Here is an 18,715-nt window from a genome sequence, read left to right on the forward strand (position 1 = left end):
TTCCATCCAAGTTCCAGGAGACGTGAACAAAGGAAAAACAATAAATAAAACAAAAGAAAAATATAGCCCTTTGTGACAAAGGGCATGCTGGGAAGGCGAGAGCCAGGACCGCCTCCCCAGGGCATGCTGGGAGTACGGGTTCCCGAGCCCCTTCCCCAGAGCATGCTGGGAGGATGGGCCCGGAGCCGCCTCCCCAGAGCATGCTGGGAGGATGGGCTCAGAGCCGCCTCCCCAGAGCATGCTGGGAGACAGACCCCAGTGCGTCTCCAAAGACCACACTTCCTCCAGCTCCCGCCCCTGCTCCCCCCAACCCACCCCTCCCGGGGACCAGAGGAAAGTCTGTGCAAGACGCCCCGGGCCAGGAGAGCCCCGGTTCTCGAAGGTCCGCGTCCCGCTGAGGGGGTGGAGCAGCGGCGGGCCGGAGGCGCTAGCCGGAGGCGTTGATGTACAGCTGGCTCTTGAGGATGTAGTCGATGACGGGCTGGGACAGGTAGTCCACGACGTGGCCGTCCCCGTGCTGCAGGGCCAGCCTGAGGGAGAAAGCCGGGTCAGTCGGGCGCGCGCCCCAGCCGCCTGCTGTCCGGGAGGGGCCCCCAGAGCCGCCCACGCCCCCCAAGGCAGGAGCCGAGCTGCTCACGCCCCGCCGAGGCAGGAGCCGAGGCCCCTGCCCCCTTCCTCTGCCCAGTGGCCGCCCGTGGCCTCGGCGCCGGCTCCCTCTCTGGGAAGTGAGGGCCACACAGCCCCCAGGTGGACTAGAGGCGCTCCCGGGCTATGCAGGTGGAGCACACCAGGCACACAGCCCCACTTTAACGCATCGGGTATTCTTTAAAAACCAAACACCTGGCCGGTACCGCGGCTCACTAGGCTAATCCTCCGCCTGCGGCGCCAGCACACCGGGTTCTAGTCCCGGTCGGGGTGCCGGATTCTGTCCCGGTTGTCCCTCTTCCAGGCCAGCTCTCTGCTGTGGCCCGGGAGTGCAGTGGAGGATGGCTCAAGTACTTGGGCCCTGCACCCCATGGGAGACCAGGATAAGTACCTGGCTCCTGCCATCGGATCAGCGCGGTGCGCTGGCCACGGCGGCCACTGGAGGGTGAACCAACGGCAAAGGAAGACCTTTCTCTCTCTCTCACTGTCCACTCTGCCTGTCCAAAAAAAAAAAAAAAAGCTCCATTGGAAAGACAGAGGGGCAGAGAACTCCCTCGGGGTCTCCCACGCGCCTGGCACCTGCGCCATCACTGTCGCCTCCCAGGCACGGGGGCAGGGAGCTGGCCGGGCAGTGCCGGGCGGGTTGGAGCCCAGGCAATCTGACCCGAGATGCGGACGCCCACGCGCCAGCGCTCACGCCCGTGCATCCACTTTAGACTCGCATTCCCCTGACCAGCGGCGCTGGTGCCCGTTCTCGGTCCTGCGGAGAAGCGTCCAGCCGAGTCCTGAGCCCGTTCTCCCCTGAGTTCCGCTGTCTTGCAGTTGAGCTGTCCACGTCCTTCCTACATCTTGGTCAGCAGCCCCCATCGGCTACGTGGTCTGCAGACATTTCCCCGGCTGTCTTGCCATTTCACTGAACCAAGTTTTCCACTCTGCTTTCGCACCTGGGCTGCCGGGGGACACCCCGGAGCCCGCTCACGCCGAGGCCGCCCGTGCCTGGCTTTTTCTCAGGCAGGGTTTGCGATCATTCTTCAGGAAGCTGGGCTACTTGTTGGGGTCTTTGTTCTTCGGGACATGGGCATCTCGGAACGCCCTCGGCCACACGTGCCCCGCCCCTCCGGGCTGGTCTCCAGAGACCCCCCCCCCCGCAGGAGTCCTTGCTGCGAGCCGAGGTGGCACCCCCAGCGCCCACACACTCACGTTCTGCACAGGCTTTCTCCGGCCGTGGCCCGGCTGCTCCCTCCCCCTCCCACAATGCTCTTGGGAACGGCAGGCTCCGAGGAGCGTTGGTAAAAATCCCCGCTTCCTCCAGACGCCCAGATTCCAGCGCACCCGGAGCTCGCGCCCCGGACAGCTCGCCCCGGGCTCGGGGTGCAGTCTCACGGCTCCTTCCTTCTGCTCCCAGAACCCCAGCCGGGGCCAGGCGGCCATGCGAGGCAGTCTCTCGGCAGCAGCCTCGCCCCCGGCCCGGCACTGTCCCCTTGCAGGGACCTGGAGGGGCCGGAGGCCCAAGCCCTTCTGACTTCAGCAACAAGGAAGCGCACACCCAGTTCACTTCAGACTCTGAGGACGGCCCACTTCCTGCACAGGCAGCTTAGCTCACCGCTTAGCAACACGCACACGGCCAGCCCAGAGCCAGGAGCCCACCCCTCCCCTCGCGGCTGCACAGCGAGCGGGCAGCGGACGCACGACACGCACCTGCTCTTGGTAGAACTGACCGCGGACATGGGGTGGTTCACGTCGTCCTTTACCACCAAGATGTTGCTCTGGGGAGAGAGCAGAGAGCAGGTCCAGGCCTGCCCAGCACCTCCGGGCCCCGCCCCCCAGCCCGGGTGCCCAGCAGGCCCCGGGCGGACACGCACTCTGTACTTGCGCAGGATGGAGGAGTGGTTCATGATCCGGTCTGTGTCAGCGGCATCTCGCGGCACCACCACGATCCCGAAGTCCCCAACGATCACCTCCATCTGTGGGAGAGCCGCGACTCAGCAGGGACCCAGGTTTCAGCCCGAGTGGCCTCAGCAGTGAGTGGGAGCCCCGGCCGGCACACGGGGGCCTGACCGTGGCCTGGAGGACGCACACACCCCGCAGAGCCACCCAGCGCTGCCGCCCAGCAGGACCGACGCGGGCCCTCACCTGGAGAGGCCCGGGGCTGATGGGGAGGGACCGGAAGGCTCCTGGCTGACCGCCTGGCCGCTGCTGTGGCCCAGCCACAGGCACAGTGGTGCCGGCGGTGCGACTGCGTGCACAGGCAGGGACGGGGAGGTGGCGGCGATGACCGGGTCGCCTCGGAGGTCAGCCTCAGATCGAAGCTTGGTGCCAAGACAAATGCAACCTCTTTTCATTAAAAACAAACCCGGACTTTCGTTTTCGTTTTCTGACTACGGATGCAAGGAAGCTTGGAAAATCCGGAAAACTAAAACAGACACCAGTGACAGCCACAGACCCCACGCAAGCGCGGCCGGCGCCTCAGTGCCCGTCCTGCAGCGCCTCCTCTCTGCCAACAGGCACGGGGGGCCGGGACGCACCTCTGGTTCTCTTCACCTGGCCACAGCAGGCACTTCCTGCCATGCTCAGTCTGCCAGTCTGTCCACTCCCCCGTCCGGCCGCATGCAGCTCTCGCCAGCCTCACCTGGGCTGTGCAGCCTGCAGTTTCCTCTGCTGTCCTGCACGCACACGGGAACCGTCACCACCGCTCCTCCTCCCCCCAGGCTGGATAAAGGGACGTGAACTGGGCGTGTGGCGAGCACCCCTCCCCCCAGGCTGGATAAAGGGACGTGAACTGGGCGTGTGGCGAGCACCCCTCCCCCCAGGCTGGATAAAGGGACGTGAACTGGGCGTGTGGCGAGCACCCCTCCCCCCAAGGCTGGATAAAGGGACATGAACTGGGCGTGTGGCGAGCTCCCGCAGCTCAGCACCCAGAGCTCGCTGCAAACCCCCCAGGCTCCATCCTCAGAGGGTCTGAGCAGGACGCATCCGGCTGCACCTGCCTGGGCACCTCCGCTCCAGGTCCTGCCAACCAGGGACTCGGGTGGGTGGGGGCTGCTGCACCCAGCAGGACCTGCTCGGGGGAACGGGGCCCAGGATCTCCACAATTCTCCAGACGACACCACAGACACAGACACGGAGCCAGGGGTCCCTTCCTATCCGCCAGGCGACTTGTGTCCCGGCAGAATTCCATTTCCTGGCCTGGTTCACTGGTTGTGTGTGTGCATATCTATGTGTCTGTATGTACATGTGTAGTGTGCACACATGTGAGTGGAATGCATGCATGTTTGCACATGTGAGTGCTATGTGTGCATAGCAATGCGTATGTTCATGTGTGTGCACTGCAAACTTTGTATATGTATGTATGTATGCATACATGTGATCACTGCATGTGTGCAAACATTGTATGGGCACGAGTGAGCACTGTATTTGCATGTGTGTGCCACGTGTGTGCATGTATGGGCACATGTGTGAGCACTGTATGTGCACGCACACCCATGTGTGCGCGTGTGTGAGCACGGTGTGCGTGTGCACACACGCATGTGTCCTGGGCTGTCTCTGCCTCCCCTTGCTTTCAGCCGCACCTAGAATTGCAGCCAGAACTCTGACGGTGCTGACGAAAGAAGCCGGCCAGCAGCACCCTGGGGGGAAGCCGTGGAGACGCCAAAAGCTGGGGCAGAAGATCAGCGCCCCACCGGGCCAGGCCCCTGGGAGGCAGCGCCCACACAGCACGCTGCAGCTGGGGTGGCCCTCGGACCGAGTGACCGGCACCAGGCCTTCTGTCCCGTAACCTGGGAGCTCACTCGTTCCACCTGTTCAGGTACGGAAGCCCAGCGGGGCCCGAAGACGAGGATGGAGACCACAACGCCAGGGTGCAAAGGACAGAAAGCGGTGGCCGGACGCCAGAAACAACGCCGCAGACAGACGCGCCCGTCCGCCCGTCCTCACCCGCCGTGCTCCTCAGCAAAGTGACATCGGTGAGGATGCCCAAGCTGCAGCCAGGCAAACCCCGGAGCAGGCCGGGAAGCTGCTGGGGTGGAGCCCCCCCCAAGTCTGTGGGGCTGAGGGCTGGGCCGCCGGGGCAGGAACCTGCTTAATATTCCGGCTCCTAATCCCGACAGACACAGTCTCCCGACACTCACACGGTCTCCCGACACACATGGAGTCTCCCGACAGTCACACAGTCTCCCGACACACACGGAGTCTCCCCCCACACACACAGTCTCCCGACACACACGGAGTCTCCCCACATACATACAGTCTCCCGACACACACATAGTCTCCCGACACACATGGAGTCTCCCGACAGTCACACAGTCTCCCGACACACACGGAGTCTTCCGACACTCACACAGTCTCCCGACAAACACGGAGTCTCCCCACACACATACAGTCTCCCGACACACACGGAGTCTTCCGACACTCACACAGTCTCCCGACACACACGGAGTCTTCCGACACTCACACAGTCTCCCGACACACACGGAGTCTCCCGACATACACACAGTCTCCCGACATACACACAGTCTCCCGACACACACGGAGTCTCCCCCCACACACACAGTCTCCCGACACACACGGAGTCTCCCGACACACACACAGTCTCCCGACACACACGGAGTCTCCCGACATACACACAGTCTCCCGACAAACACGGAGTCTCCCAACACACACAGTCTCCCCACACACACACAGTCTCCTGACACACACACAGTCTCCCCACACACGCGGAGTCTCCTGACACACATGGAGTCTCCCCACACACACAGAGTCTCCCCACACACACACAGTCTCCCAACACACAGAGTCTCCCCACACACATGGAGTCTCCGCTGTGGGAAATGCGAGTGAAGTGAACTCCTCGACAGAACACAGGTTCCCGGCCCCGCACAGACCTTGGCGCGGGCACCGAGGCTGCAGCCTGTGCTGGCCGGGCTCCTCGTCGCCGGCAGCTGGCCTCACAGGTGGGGCGTGGGACCCTCATCCCGCTCCGGCTTCCTGCTCACGGCGCATCGAGTCCGTCTTCCCACCTTGCTGTCACAGGCTCCCCAGGGAATGGGATCCCAGGGACAGATCTGAGACTCGCTGAGGCCGGGGCATCTGGGCCCTGGCGGGAACGCTCCTGCCCCAGGCAGCAAAGCTGTGGAGGGCCGTGGGCTCTCACCCTCCCCAGCCAGCTCCAAGCTGGGCCGTGCCGGGCTCTGGGTGCCCGTGAGCCAGTGCTTAGCCAGGTTCTTTCCGACACGAGGGCATGCGGCTGCGCTCAGAAGTGGCTGCGTCTTCGGTAGCTCGCTGTCCACTGGCAGACACAGAATAAGCGACTGTTCCAAACTACGCCGGCACTACGGGGAGAAAGCAGGTGCTGAGAGCTGTCATGGCCAAGTGCCCCTCGCCAGGAGGAGCCCGCCGACGTGTGGTCCACGTGACTGCCAAACCACCAGCTGTCCCCAAGCCCGGGCTGCTCCTCTACCGAGCACGCACGGTGAGCCAGGTGGGACTGGAGCAGGGGGGCAGGGGACGGCAACAGGGACCGGATGGTGCTGAGCACAGGTGTCAGCCGCAGGCGCTGTGGTGCAGGGATTAAGCTGCCACGTCCCGTGTCCGAGTGCAAGTTCAAGTCCTGGCTTCCAATCCAGCTTCCTGCTGATGCACCCAGAGTCAGCAAACGATGGCCCGAGCCCGTGGAGCCTGCCTCCCACGTGGAGCCCCAGGCGGAGCTCCTGCCCTGGCTGCTGCACGCGTGTGAGGAACGAACCAGCAGGTGGGAGAGCTCTCTCGCTCTGCCTTTCAAATACACAGATGTTCTTTTTCTAAGATGGGTCTCACTCCAAGGCAAAGAGAAGTCAGCAGGGCGATGCAAACGGCTGGCCCTCCACTGGCCACGGGATGCGGTCCACGACGGCCAAGAGCGCCCGAGGTCCGTGAGGTCAGGTCTCCTGTCTCAGAGCACGTGCGCCAGCGCCCGGCCAGCCGCGTCTCTACCCAGGGGCCAACTGAGGCCATCAGGGAGGAAGGAAGCAGCATTTCCCAAGGCGCCTGCCACGCAGCAGGCACACGCTAGAGCTCCGTTCACGCCCACACTCGGTCCACACGGCAGCCGCGCTCTGATCCACGCCTGCCCCTCGGCGGGGACGAGCGCACCTGCTCCTGCATGCACCTGCTCCCGCGTGCACCTGTCCCACGCCTCCTCCACATCTGTCTGGAGACTGATTTAGTGACCTCAAAAGTTTTTGGCTTAAAAACATTTGATTTGGGGGACGGCACTGGGCTTACTGGGTAAAGCCGCCACCTGCAGTGCTGGCATCCCACATGGGCGCCAGTTGGAGTCCTGGCTACTCCACTTCCCATCCAGCTCTCTGTTGTGGTCTGGAAGAGCAGTGGAGGATGGCCCAGGTCCTTGGGCCCCTGCACCCCCATGGGAGACCTGGAAGAAGCTCCTGGCTCCTGGCTTTGGATCAGCTCAGCTCCAGTCGTTGCAGCCAATTGGGGAGTGAACCAGCAGATGGAAGACCAACCTCTCTCTCTTTCTCTCTCTCTCTGCCTCTCTGTAACTGTGACTTTCAAAAAAATAATTTTTTTTTGAAAAAACACCACACATTTGATTCGAGGCTATATTCTGGGTTATTTTTCCTCCAGGCTTCCCACTAGGCGCTAAGTCAATTCCTGGCCCTGATCACGCCCAGGGCATGTGGTCTTGTACAGGCCCTGGGGTTAAGGGCGTGGCTCCCAGCAGAAGGCCCCTGGGAGACAAGGCGCATCCATGCCTTGGCTGGACTTCCAAGCGTTCCTCAGAAACTCTGAAGTCCACACGCGAATACAGCGCTGAGCGCTCAGCTCAGACACCCCCGCCCCCAACGCCAGCAGCACCCGGAATCTACCCCGGCCCCCAGTTTTCCTACTGCAGGTCGAGCGCGAGAACCTATCCCCGGCACTGGTGCTTGGCAGGCCTGGAAGGCCGCGCGGGGCAGGAGGGGCACAGGAGGGGCACCTGGGCTCACAGTATCCGAGGGTCAAGGGTCGTTCAGAGGGGCTCCCAGTAGAAGCCACCCCAGTGCCCACCGTCAGCAGGAAGAGGGGGGAAGGCAGGGGAGCCCAGACTCAGGCCAGCAGCGCCCCCTGGCAGGGGCCTGGGAGTTCCCCATCAGTCCTATCAGGGAGGGGGCCTGACCCCTGGGGGAGGGGCCGTGGTTTCCAGGCTGCAGGGATGACTGATGGCTGCATTTGTCTCTGCAGCCGATGCCCCAGGCGCTTCCTCTGTTTATTTTCCTTGGTCGCTTTCCCACAGCCGGGGGAGGCAGGAAGCAGTGAGCCCACGCAGGGGCACAGCCCTGAGAGCCAGCCTGTGGAATGCTGGGCTAGGAGGGGCCGGAAAAGAAAGGGAAAACCAGCCCACCTCGGGCCTCCTGTTCCACATTACACATTCACTCCTCTGGGTTAAACAGTAACCCCTGCCCACCGGAAGTGCAGGTGCCCTGGGAGCAGCTGGCCAGCAATCATTAACCCCAACACTGCCGGTGTCGGTGCGGGGTCAGCCGCTTCCCACAGGGGGACCCAGATACGGGGGGGGGGGCTTCCCACGGGGGACCCAGATACAGAGGGGGGGCTTCCCACAGGAGGACCCAGATACAGAGGGGGGCTTCCCACAGGGGGACCCAGATACGGGGGGGCTTCCCACGGGGGACCCAGACACAGAGGGGGTGCTTCCCACAGGGGGACCCAGATACAGAGGGGGGGGGCTTCCCACAGGGGGACCCAGATACAGAGGGGGGCTTCCCACAGGGGGACCCAGAAGCAGAGGAGGGGGGCTTCCCACAGGGGGACCCAGAAGCAGAGAAGGGGGGCTTCCCACGGGGGACCCAGATACGGGGGGGGGCTTCCCACAGAGGGGACCCAGATATGGGGGGGCTTCCCACAGGGGGACTCAGAAGCAGAGGGGGGGGCTTCCCACGGGGGACCCAGATACGGGGGGGGCTTCCCACAGGGGGACCCAGAAACAGAGGACTGGGCCCTCTCCAGCCCGGGGACGGGGGGCGGCCAGCCGTTTCCCTGAGAGCCTGGTCCCCAGCACTGCACCTTTCACAGCTTCTCTCCTTCCGCCTGCTGACCCCAGCACAGGCCCCCCCCCCCCCCCCCCCCCGCTCCCAGAGGCCCCGTGGGACTCCAGCTCGGCTGCCTTATCTGGGTCAAGTCCTGCCCTGCTACCCTGCAGTCACAGTGTCGTGGACAAGTCACAGACACTTGAGCCTTGGTCCCCACAGCTGTCAAACAGGAGTAGGGGTTCCTCCTCACCGGGGCGTGGCTGGGGGAGAGGGAGACCACGCGTGACACACAGCCCAAGTGTCCCCCACCTGTCCCCCAAGACACACAGCCTGAGTGTTCCCATGACACACAGCCCGTGTGTCCCCCGCCTGTCCCCTGTGATACACAGCCTGTGTCCCCGTCTGTCCCCCGTGACACACACAGCCCGAGTGTCCCCTGTCTGTCCCCCGTGACACACACAGCCCGAGTGTCCCGTCTGTCCCCCGTGACACAGCCCGAGTGCCTGTCTGTCCCCCGTGACACAGCCCAAGTGTCCCCCGTGACACACACAGCCCGAGTGCCCGTCTGTCCCCCGTGACACAGCCCGAGTGCCCGTCTGTCCCCCGTGACACAGCCCGAGTGCCCGTCTGTCCCCTGGGGAAGGCAGCGAGTAAGGGGCAGTGCGCAGGTGCTCAGCTCCTGAGACAAAGGCAGGAGCAACAGCAGGGTCAGAGCTCATCTGAACTCCCCGTGCTTTGCTTAAGAGCAAGAAAAAGCCAGGCTGAGCTCCCCTGGGCCCTGCGCTGCCCCCACTCAGCCCAGCCTCGGCCTGGCTCCTCCTTGGCTCCAGTGCGCCCCCTGGAGGGGAACCTGGCGCCCGCAGGACTGCGGGGGCGGGCCCTGCACACAGCGGCTCCTTTGTGTCACAGGAAGTTGGTGCATATGCGGAATTCTCTCCCTGGGTCGGAATGCGAGGACAGGCGGGCGTGCCAGTGGTCAGGACAGGTCAGGGCTGTGGGTGCTGGCTCCCGGGCCAAGAGGAATGCCGCCAGGGGCAGGTTGGGCTGGGGGTGGGGCCCTTCATCGTATAATGGGATCTCTGTTCTGGAATCCAAGGGACTGAAAAGAGCAGGGAGTGTGACAGCTGTCCCCACCCCCATGCAGACCCCCCCCATGCTCCCAGCCCCCTGGACACAGAGCTGACCCCCCACGCTCCCCAGCCTCCTGGACACAGAGCTGACCCCCCACGCTCCCCAGCCTCCTGGACACAGAGCTGACCCCCCACGCTCCCCACCCCCATGCAGACCCCTCCCCCCCACACTCCCCAGCCTCCTGGACACAGAGCTGACCCCCCATGCTCCCCAGCCTCCTGGACACAGAGCTGACCCCCCACGCTCCCCAGCCTCCTGGACACAGAGCTGACCCCCCACGCTCCCCAGCCTCCTGGACACAGAGCTGACCCCCCACGCTCCCCAGCCTCCTGGACACAGAGCTGACTCCCCCCTGCCCCGCCCCGCCTCCTAGACGTGGGACGCCCTGGGCCTCTCCACTGCCTTCACGGGGGCTTCTGAGGCAGGACGCGGCCCAAGGCCTCGGCTCCCTCACGGCTGGCCGGCGGTACGTGCTGAGGGCCTGGGCCGGACGCGTGTCTCGTGCAGACCTGGAGGCCCAGCCTCCCCCAGAGCAGGGCACAGTCCTCCGAGCCACGACCGGCTTCCAGCTCCCGGGAGCCCCTTGCCCACCCCGAGGCCGCTCAGGAAAGGAAGGGGCCCCGCCGTAAACCCCAGAGGAGACTTCAGAGTGGAGGGAGCAGGGAAGACCCCACGCCAAGGCAGAGGGCCCGGGCCCTGCCACCCCTCCACGGGCGCCCACTCCCCAGCCCCAAGGCCGCAGCCGACAAGGGGGCCCTGGTGAGCACAGCGCCTTCAACCTCAAGCGGCCAGGAGCCTTGGATGGAGACCGAGACACAGGCCTGGCTATGCCCGGGACACGCAGCGCATTCGAGCCGCAGTCCCTGTGCACAGGCCGGGCCGTGGGGGACGAGTGTGACAGCCAGCACTGCGGTCCTGGACTCCCAGGCACTGCACGAGGAAACCACGCCTCGGCCGCTCTGCCCCACCTCAGGCGGTGCAGCGAGTGAGCCCGACGCCCCGAGACCCGGTGGGCGGGCAAGGGGCCAGGTCTGCTTTGCCCGGACCTCCTGCTGCCCCTGGGGGACTTCTGCCCTGGACAGCTCAGATGCAGGGTCCTCGCTGGCCGGGCCGCCGGGGTGACCGGGGAGTTCCTGGTGTGGCGGGGGAGGTTCCAGCTGCCCGGGCAGTGAGTTCTGGGGAGCCAGGCCTGGCTGCTCACCCTGCCTGCCGTGGGCTCACAGCTCATCCGGCCCAGCTGCCACTGGGCAGGGAACGAGATAGGAGGACCCTGTGAGGATGAGCCCTGTGCCCGCTTCGGTCGGCACACGCGGCCGGGCCACGCCTGGCAAACCAGCAGCAGCTGGTCTCTCAAGTGCTCAGTGTTCACCCACCGAGCCTGGTCGGCAGAGACACAGGGGACGCCGTCCTGGCTTCAGGGTTGGGGTCAGGCAGTGGTCAGAGGCCAGGGTCAGCAGTGTGGCTGCGAGGGCCCGGGCTCTGCCTCGAGGAGCCCCTCCCTTGTCCTTGGTCACCCTCCAGCCGCTGCCCGGGCCCTGGGAGCCCCTCCCAGGCCTGCCCATGGAGGGCGCCCGGGCAGCAGCCTGCATTCGCCTACATTCCTCAAAGGGCTGAGCCCAGCTCTGGCTCAGAGCCGGCCCGCATTCCTTTTCACTTACACAGCACCTGGGGCGGTGGCCAGCAACACAAACCCCCGGGAAGCCCGGCCCAGCACCCAGAGGAGGTGTGAAATTCCACCTGCAGGCAAGGGGCCTTCCCTGACCCCGCCCTCCTGTCCTCCCCAGCCTGGGCGGCCCCGCCCCTCCCCCCGCCCCAGGAGCCCAGTCTGTGAGCTGATTAGCCTGGAGCCTGCTGGCTGCTGTAACTGTATCAGCGGCTACTGCTCCCACCAGGCCCACTTCGGAGGTGCGAAGAGCTGAGGCTCAGCACACTTGCCCCAGGCTGCTGCAGAGGGGATGGGACCCGCCTGGCCCCGGTGGCCGGCAGCCGTCAGTGCAGGCTCAAAGAGGCCCCGTGACTGTCACGCCGTGGACGCCCGGCCGGGCTTGCAGTGTGCGGCAGCTCAGGACGCCGGCGCTGACTGCAGACTCCAGCGCACGGAGGCCCAGAGTGCTCCGCGCGGGGCTCACAGCGGACAGCGCGGAGCCTGAGACCACCGCCCAGGGCTGCATGGCCGCGGCCGAGGGACAGCAGGCAGGACCAGCCGTGTGAAGAGGGACGTGTGGACTGGCGGGGGAGACCTCGCGGTCCGATCTGGCGATGGAAGACGCCGACGAGCTTCCAAGGGCTCTCCCGTCCCAGGTCACGCCCAGACCTTTCACCTTCCACCTCTGCCCCCCGACCCCTTTCCCCCGTGAGGGGCCGGTGGTGTGTGCCACCTCCTCCGAAAGAATCAAGGGACACCAGGCACAGCAGTCCCCACACAGCAAAGGTGTCCCGTCCCCTGCCCCGCAGCAGCGAGCCCACCCCGGGCTTCCCAGGGGCAGGCAGAGGAGGGGCAGCAGGGCTCCGTCCACAGCAGAGGATGCGGCCGGCTCGTGTGTGCCCATCACTCGGGGGACGGGGGGACTGGTCCGGGGAAGGCAGGCCAGAGGCGGGAACCCAGAGAGCCCTCCCCTGCGCCCAGCCCAGCCCAGCCCAGCCACGGCCTTACTACCCACGTCCCTGCGCCCAGCCCAGCCCAGCCCAGCGCCGGCCGCGGCCATGCTACTCACGTCGGCCTCGTTCCAGAGCCCGGGGATGCAGAAGGACTCCAGGAGGTCGCTCCCACACAGCAGCAGGATCCGCAGCTCTGCAGGCCGAAGTGTGCGGAGGAGTGAGGGGCTGGGCCCGCGCCCGCCCAGCCACCCTCCCCAGGGGTGGGGGCACCTACACGGGGAGCCCCTGGCCCCGCTCTGTCCGGGACGCCGCCTTGTAGGGCTCACAGAGACTGAACCAGCCGCGGCCACGCCGTCTGGAGCCCAGCCACCCTCCCCAGGGGTGGGGGCACCTACACGGGGAGCCCCTGGCCCCACTCTGTCCGGGATGCCGCCTTGCAGGGCTCACAGAGGTCAAGCCGACCGCGGCCACGCCGTCTGGAGCCCGGCTGCCATCCCCAGGGGTGGGGGCACCTACACGGGGAGCCCCGGCCCTGCTCTGTCTGGGATGCCACCTTGCAGGGCTCACAGAGGTCAAGCCGACCGCGGCCATGCTGTCTGGAGCCCGGCTGCCATCCCCAGTGCCCGTGTGGCGGGCAGCAGCCACCCCCACCGCCACCGAGAGTGCCCCAGGGACCGGCTTGTTGGGGGTCCTCAGCAAGCAGCCTGGAGGCGAGGCAGGACCCCTCCTGAGCTCATCCTGCACCTGCGGCCCCTGCGGCTCTCGCTCCCCCTCCGTGTCCACCCCAAGGCTCCCAGTGAGGCGCAGAGTGGGCAGAGCTGACCCGTGGGGAGCAGGGCGTGGATTTGAGCCTTTCTTCCGGGGGCTATGGGGGGCGGGGCGTGTACTGAGGACACGGCTGCGGGCGTCTTGTGTGGAACCGTGAGACAGCCCTACCCTGGGCTCGCCACCAGCCCGGCGGCGGTGGCCACCACAGCCCCGAGTCTCCGAGACTGCCGAGGAGCTGCTCCACGCTGGGACCAAGGCCAGCTCAGGGACAGCAGGACTTCCGGCTGTGAACTTGCCAGACCCCACAGGAGCTTCCGGAAGGTTCTGAGGCAGGTGGCCGGCAGCTGTCCCCGGGGAGAGCTAGGTTCTCAAGCACTCAGGGCTCCTGCCTGCCCCTGCCAGCCCAGGACACTCGGCGTGCGGGCAGGGACCCCAGGGCCCGGCACGGCGGCCACTCACGCACACTGTGTGGGTGACAACACAGGCCTCTGCGGGGGGCACCAGTGGGGCTGCTGGGAAACACCCAGGTGAGCGCCAGTGCAGAGGAGAACCGGGCTGGTGCCCAGGAGCCCAGACGGGCCCGTGTGGGGGACTCTGCTGCCCGGCCCATGGGAGCTCCCGACAGGCCCCCGGGAGGGAGTGGGTGTGCCTAAAAGTCCCACTGAGCGGCCATGGCTGGAGGATGCGCTGACCGTCAGCTTGCTCACATTCTGGCCTTGCCTGCCGGGGGACCAGGACGCCAGGATGGCCACGGGCTCCGACACGGCGTCACGTCACGGCCCCGGGGCAGCCGCGCCCTGCGAGGAGTCCTGTTCTGTCAGGAGCCAGGGCTCCCTTCCCACTCAAGTGGAGCCCAGGAGTCAGAGCGGGGCCTGAGCAGGGCGTGTGCGGCCACTGGGGGGCGCAGGGACCTCTCGTTCCAGCTCCAGGCCTGGGGCCAGCCGGGGAGCCGGCAGCTTCAGTTAGGAGCAGGAAATGAGGTCATGGACGCTGAGGGGCGGGAGAAAGCCGCTCCTGCTCCAGAAGGTCTCACAAAAGGGCCACGGGAGCCCCACCGGTGCAGAGACCAGGGCGGGAGCTGGCAGCCTCCATCCAGGTCATCCCAGCATCAGCCTCTCCCCACACACCCGCCCAGGACCGCAGCCGTGCGAGGCCAGGCCCTGCGGTCCACCCGGCCACCAGGGCACGGGCCACAGCCAGGGGCCTGACAGGGCGTCTGGACTGGTGCTCCTGCCCTGGTCCCGGCCCAGCCCGAGGCTGTGGCGACAGTGGACTGACTCACAGGCAGCAGGACTGTCACCGCCTTCGCTGATACAAGATGTCTCAAAAAGTCCGTGGGAAAAACGTGTTCTGAACTAACTGCGCAGGGAATCTCAAAATTTTTTGGTGCCAAAATAAATGTGTCTTTTTAAAATTAATATTTTTATTTGAAAGGCAGAGATACAGAGAGAGACCGACCTTCCATTGGCTGTCACTCGCAAACGCTGGCATCAACTGGGGCTGTGCCGGGCGGAAGCCAGGAGCTCCGTGAGGTCTCCCCTGGCTGCAGGGCGCAGGCACCCGCGCCGTCACTGCTGCCCCCAGGGCGCGCGTGAGCAGGGAGCTGCTGGGGAAGCGGAAACCGGGCACCCCGGGCATGGGACGCGGGTGTCCCAACGTCCACCCTTGAATTTCTCTCTTAATCCCAATTTCCCTGTGACTGGCGGCACTGTGAGCCGACCTAACAATGTTCAGTGGCGACTCCAGCAACAAAGCTGGAAACCTCACGGAAGGTTCCAGTAAGCCAGGGTGAGCGTGCCGCAGACTTGGGCAGGAGGCCCACCAGAGACACTTAGGGCGTAAGACTGAGCGTGGGGGCCGGCACTGTGGTGTAGTGGGTAAAGCCGCCACCTGCAGAGCCAGCATCCCATGTGGGCACCGGTTCGAGACCTGGCTGCTCCACTTCCTGTCCAGCTCTCTGCTGTGGCCTGGGAAAGCAGTAGAAGATGGCCCAAGTCCTTGGGCACCTGCACCCACGTGGGAGACCGGGAAGAAGCTCCTGGCTTCAGATCAGGGCAGCTCCAGCTGTTGCGGCCATCTGGGGAGTGAACCAGTGATGGAGGACCTCCATCTCTCTCTATTTCTCTCTCTCTCTCTCTAACTCTGACTTTCAAATAAATAAATGCATCAAAAAAAAAAAAAAACCGACATGGGTGCCTTCCCCTGGAGGCCCAGACCCCAAACCCCACGGTCACGGGCCTGCCTTCACTGGGCACCCCCACTCCAGCCCCAGGCTGCCATGGCGCCCATTTTCTCCCCTCACCCACTCTGGGCCTAGGAAAGTTCTCAGTTTTCGGGTTTGTCTCTTGGAGCCTCAGGAGCCTCCAGCCCCACCAAGAGGAAAACTCCAGGGAAGGCCAGCAGGGGGCGCACTGCCCCGTTCGTGGGCAGCACCAGGGTTGCACTCCACCCCGACCCTGCCGCCGGCACAGAGCCCCGCTTCCTGGCCTCAGAGGAGCGAAAGGCCAGCCTCGAGGTCAGTGGGCACCAAGAAACACTCGGTTCCCGAGGTTGGAGCCCCGCCGGCCCACTCACCGATCTCCTCGTACCGCATCACCGTGCCCAGGTTGGCGTTCTCATCTGCGGACACAAGAGGGGCACAGGCACCTCAGGGACCCGGGCCTGGGGAGAGCCTCTGCCCCCACCACGGGCAGGGAGGGCTGTGGCCCCGCGGCTGGGGGTGGCCTCCCTCTGCACCCCACCCCCCGCACTGAGTGGCACCACGGACAGGTGACCAACAGCTCTGAGAACAGTCACTCGGTATCCAGCCGGCTCCATCTGCACAGCACCAGAAACTAGGGGGCTTCTCCGGATTCACGCCTCACAGTCCCGCAGCCGCAGTTCAAGTCCAGTGCTGGGGGTGGCGTGGGGGGTGGTCTGCTTCCTGGCTCAAGCTGGCCCCTCCCCTCTGCCTCACTCTCCTAAGGGCACTCACTGCTCATGGCTCACAGGTGAGCTCCTCACCGCCTGCCCCCGCCCCTGGGTGAATTCTGGGGACACTGAGAGACCTCCAGGCAGGAAGGAGGGGAGGGGAGAAGGCGGGGGGAGAAGGAGGCGGGGGGGGGGGGAAGGAGGCGGCGGGGAGGGCCCAGCCCTTACCCACGAAGGTGAAGCGCTCCACGGGTGGGCGCACACAGCAGATCCGGCTGAGGCTCTCGCCCACCTTGCCCAGGATCTTGGCTGTGGGAGAGAACAGAGGGACCGAGATGGAGGCTGGGGCCCCTAGGGGACCCTCGGGCGCGGCGGGGGCCAGGGGGTGGGTACCGGGGAGGGAGGAGGAAGGAGGGCAGGGAGAGAACAGGAACCCGAGGGCGCCAGGTGCAGGCGTCCAGGGCACAGGCCAGAGTCTGCACTCCAGGCCAAGCACCCACGACCCGACCCCGTGACAGCCACTGCCCACCCACGGGGTACTCTGCTCTCCCCGTGCCTCGCGGGTACTGAGAGGGAGTCTGCGTGCCCTGGGCTGCTCGGGGCCTGGTTAGAGGGCCCCTGCGCTGTGGCCGTCCCCACCTCCTCAGTGGGAGCGTTTCTGCCCCGCGTGCGTCCTGGGCCACCTCCTCCGCGCGCTGCTGGGCCACCAACGCTCCAGTCCCCATGCAGCTGTCTGCACCCTGAGCTGCCGGCTGCTGGGGGCTGCACCCTGTTTACGTAACGCGCCAGTGACCCGGTGACGGGACTGCACCTGTCTCGGCCTCGTGGCCGGCCAGGACTGAGCAGGACTGACCGGGAACAGCAGCCCCCCAACCCCAGTTTTCTGTCTGTTACTTGGGACGAGGTACCCACCCCTCGGAACGTCGCACAACACTGAGCGGTCAGGCCACAGCCCCAGTCTCACTCAGTGTGAGTGGCAGGTCTGGTCCTGGGAGGGGTTAAGAGTGCGGGGGTCCTAGACCAGACCCTTGGGTGCGACCCTCAGGGGGCAGAGAAAGACGCTGGCTTCTGTCCATGTCACTCCAGTAAGGCGATGATGTCTGCACACCGAGCCCAGGGATTCGGCTTCCTCTGTGGCCGCGCGCGGAGGGCTCCCACACCTGCTCCCAGCAGCACCTCATCCGGGATGCAAACCTGCGCCCCCCCCGCCCCGCTCGGGCAGCTCGGCGGGGCCCCCAGGGGCTCCTGAGGCAGGGCCTACCTGCCGTGGGCTTGGCGGGCACATTGCTGTTCTGGTAGGCGGGCTGGGGCGTCTCCTGCTGCGGCTGCCCAATCACAGGCGTCATGGAGGGCGTGCTGACGTTGGACAGGATGCAGCCGGTCACCCGCTGCGCAAGGGAAGAGCCGGGTCAGCGTCACCGGCCAGAGACCCTGGAAGTGGTCATCGGCTCGTCCCTCATGGTGAGGCTGCCTGGAGCCAGGCGGGGGAGGGGAGCCCTGCGGTGGGTTCCAGACCCAGCTGTACTACGCACTCACTCAGCAGCCCGGAGGCCCAGGGCCACAGCGGGGGCTCGGCCTTGCCCTGTTCTAACTGTGTGACCTTGCAAGGCCGCTTCATCCCCCAGGAGCCCCGGCTGGGGAGCCCAGAAGCACTGACCCCAACTCCAGCCGGGTCAGCCGAGCAGGTGCACACAGCGTGCCCGAGTGCCTGGCTGGGCAGGAGCCGTGAAGGGCAGCGAGGCTGCGGCCTGCGTGCTGGGAACGTGCCAGGGCCTCACCAACCCGGGCACTGCCTCTGCCGTCGGGCCCAGGGCTGCGAGCAGAGCCAGCGGAGCTGTGTGGTGAGGGGCGGGGGGTGGACTTGCCCCTGGATGGGCTGCACGTCTCAGAGCTCAACGCAGACAAATGTGACCTCCTGTCACTGTGCTGCACTGGGTGGGCCACGGGGAGGGCGCAGAGCTGAGAACTGGTGCACCAGGAGAGGGAGAGGCAGGGAGGAACAGAGACCCAGGCTCAGCCTGCCCAGGGAGGAACAGACCAGGGCTCAGTCTGCCCAGGGAGGAACAGACCAGGGCTCAGTCTGCCCAGGGAGAAACAGAGACCGGAGCTCAGCCTGCCCAGGGAGGGACAGAGACCAGGCTCAGTCTGCCCAGGGAGGAACAGACCAGGGCTCAGTCTGCCCAGGGAGGAACAGAGACCAGGGCTCAGCCTGCCTAAGGAGCAATAGAGAACAGGGCTCAGCCTGCCCAGGGAGGAACAGACCAGGGCTCAGCCTGCCCAGGGAGGAACAGACCAGGGCTCAGCCTGTCCAGGGAGGAACAGAGACCGGGGCTCAGCCTGCCCAGGGAGGAACAGACCAGGGCTCAGCCTGCCCAGGGAGGAACAGAGACCAGGGCTCAGCCTGCCCAGGGAGGAACAGAGAACAGGGCTCAGTCTGCCCAGGGAGGAACAGAGACCAGGGCTCAGTCTGCCCAGGGAGGAACAGAGACCAGGGCTCAGCATGTCCAGGGAGGAACAGAGACCCAGGCTCAGCCTGCCCAGGGAGAAACAGAGACCGGAGCTCAGCCTGCCCAGGGAGGAACAGACCAGGGCTCGGCCTGCCCAGGGAGGAACAGAGACCAGGGCTCGGCCTGCCCAGG

General features: G+C 65.8%; 1 protein-coding gene across 2 annotated transcripts in view; it reads right to left on the bottom strand.

Moving 5' to 3' along the window:
• Positions 1 to 18,715, bottom strand: part of NMNAT2 (nicotinamide nucleotide adenylyltransferase 2) — a 56,333-nt gene continuing 37,618 nt past the window's right edge. For both annotated transcript variants that reach the window (XM_051841411.2, XM_089311963.1), the window contains exons 5-11: positions 17,338 to 17,464; positions 16,305 to 16,385; positions 15,741 to 15,785; positions 12,515 to 12,591; positions 2,508 to 2,609; positions 2,344 to 2,411; positions 1 to 530 (exon numbers count right to left, since the gene is read on the bottom strand). In XM_051841411.2, the coding sequence (XP_051697371.1) occupies positions 428 to 530; positions 2,344 to 2,411; positions 2,508 to 2,609; positions 12,515 to 12,591; positions 15,741 to 15,785; positions 16,305 to 16,385; positions 17,338 to 17,464 (603 nt within the window). In that variant the 3' untranslated portion in view covers positions 1 to 427. The remainder of the gene's footprint in view (positions 531 to 2,343; positions 2,412 to 2,507; positions 2,610 to 12,514; positions 12,592 to 15,740; positions 15,786 to 16,304; positions 16,386 to 17,337; positions 17,465 to 18,715) is intronic.

This window comes from Oryctolagus cuniculus, chromosome 13 (assembly GCF_051225735.1).
Source record: "Oryctolagus cuniculus isolate XC-2025 breed Fujian yellow rabbit chromosome 13, ASM5122573v1, whole genome shotgun sequence".
Lineage (NCBI taxonomy): Eukaryota > Metazoa > Chordata > Mammalia > Lagomorpha > Leporidae > Oryctolagus > Oryctolagus cuniculus.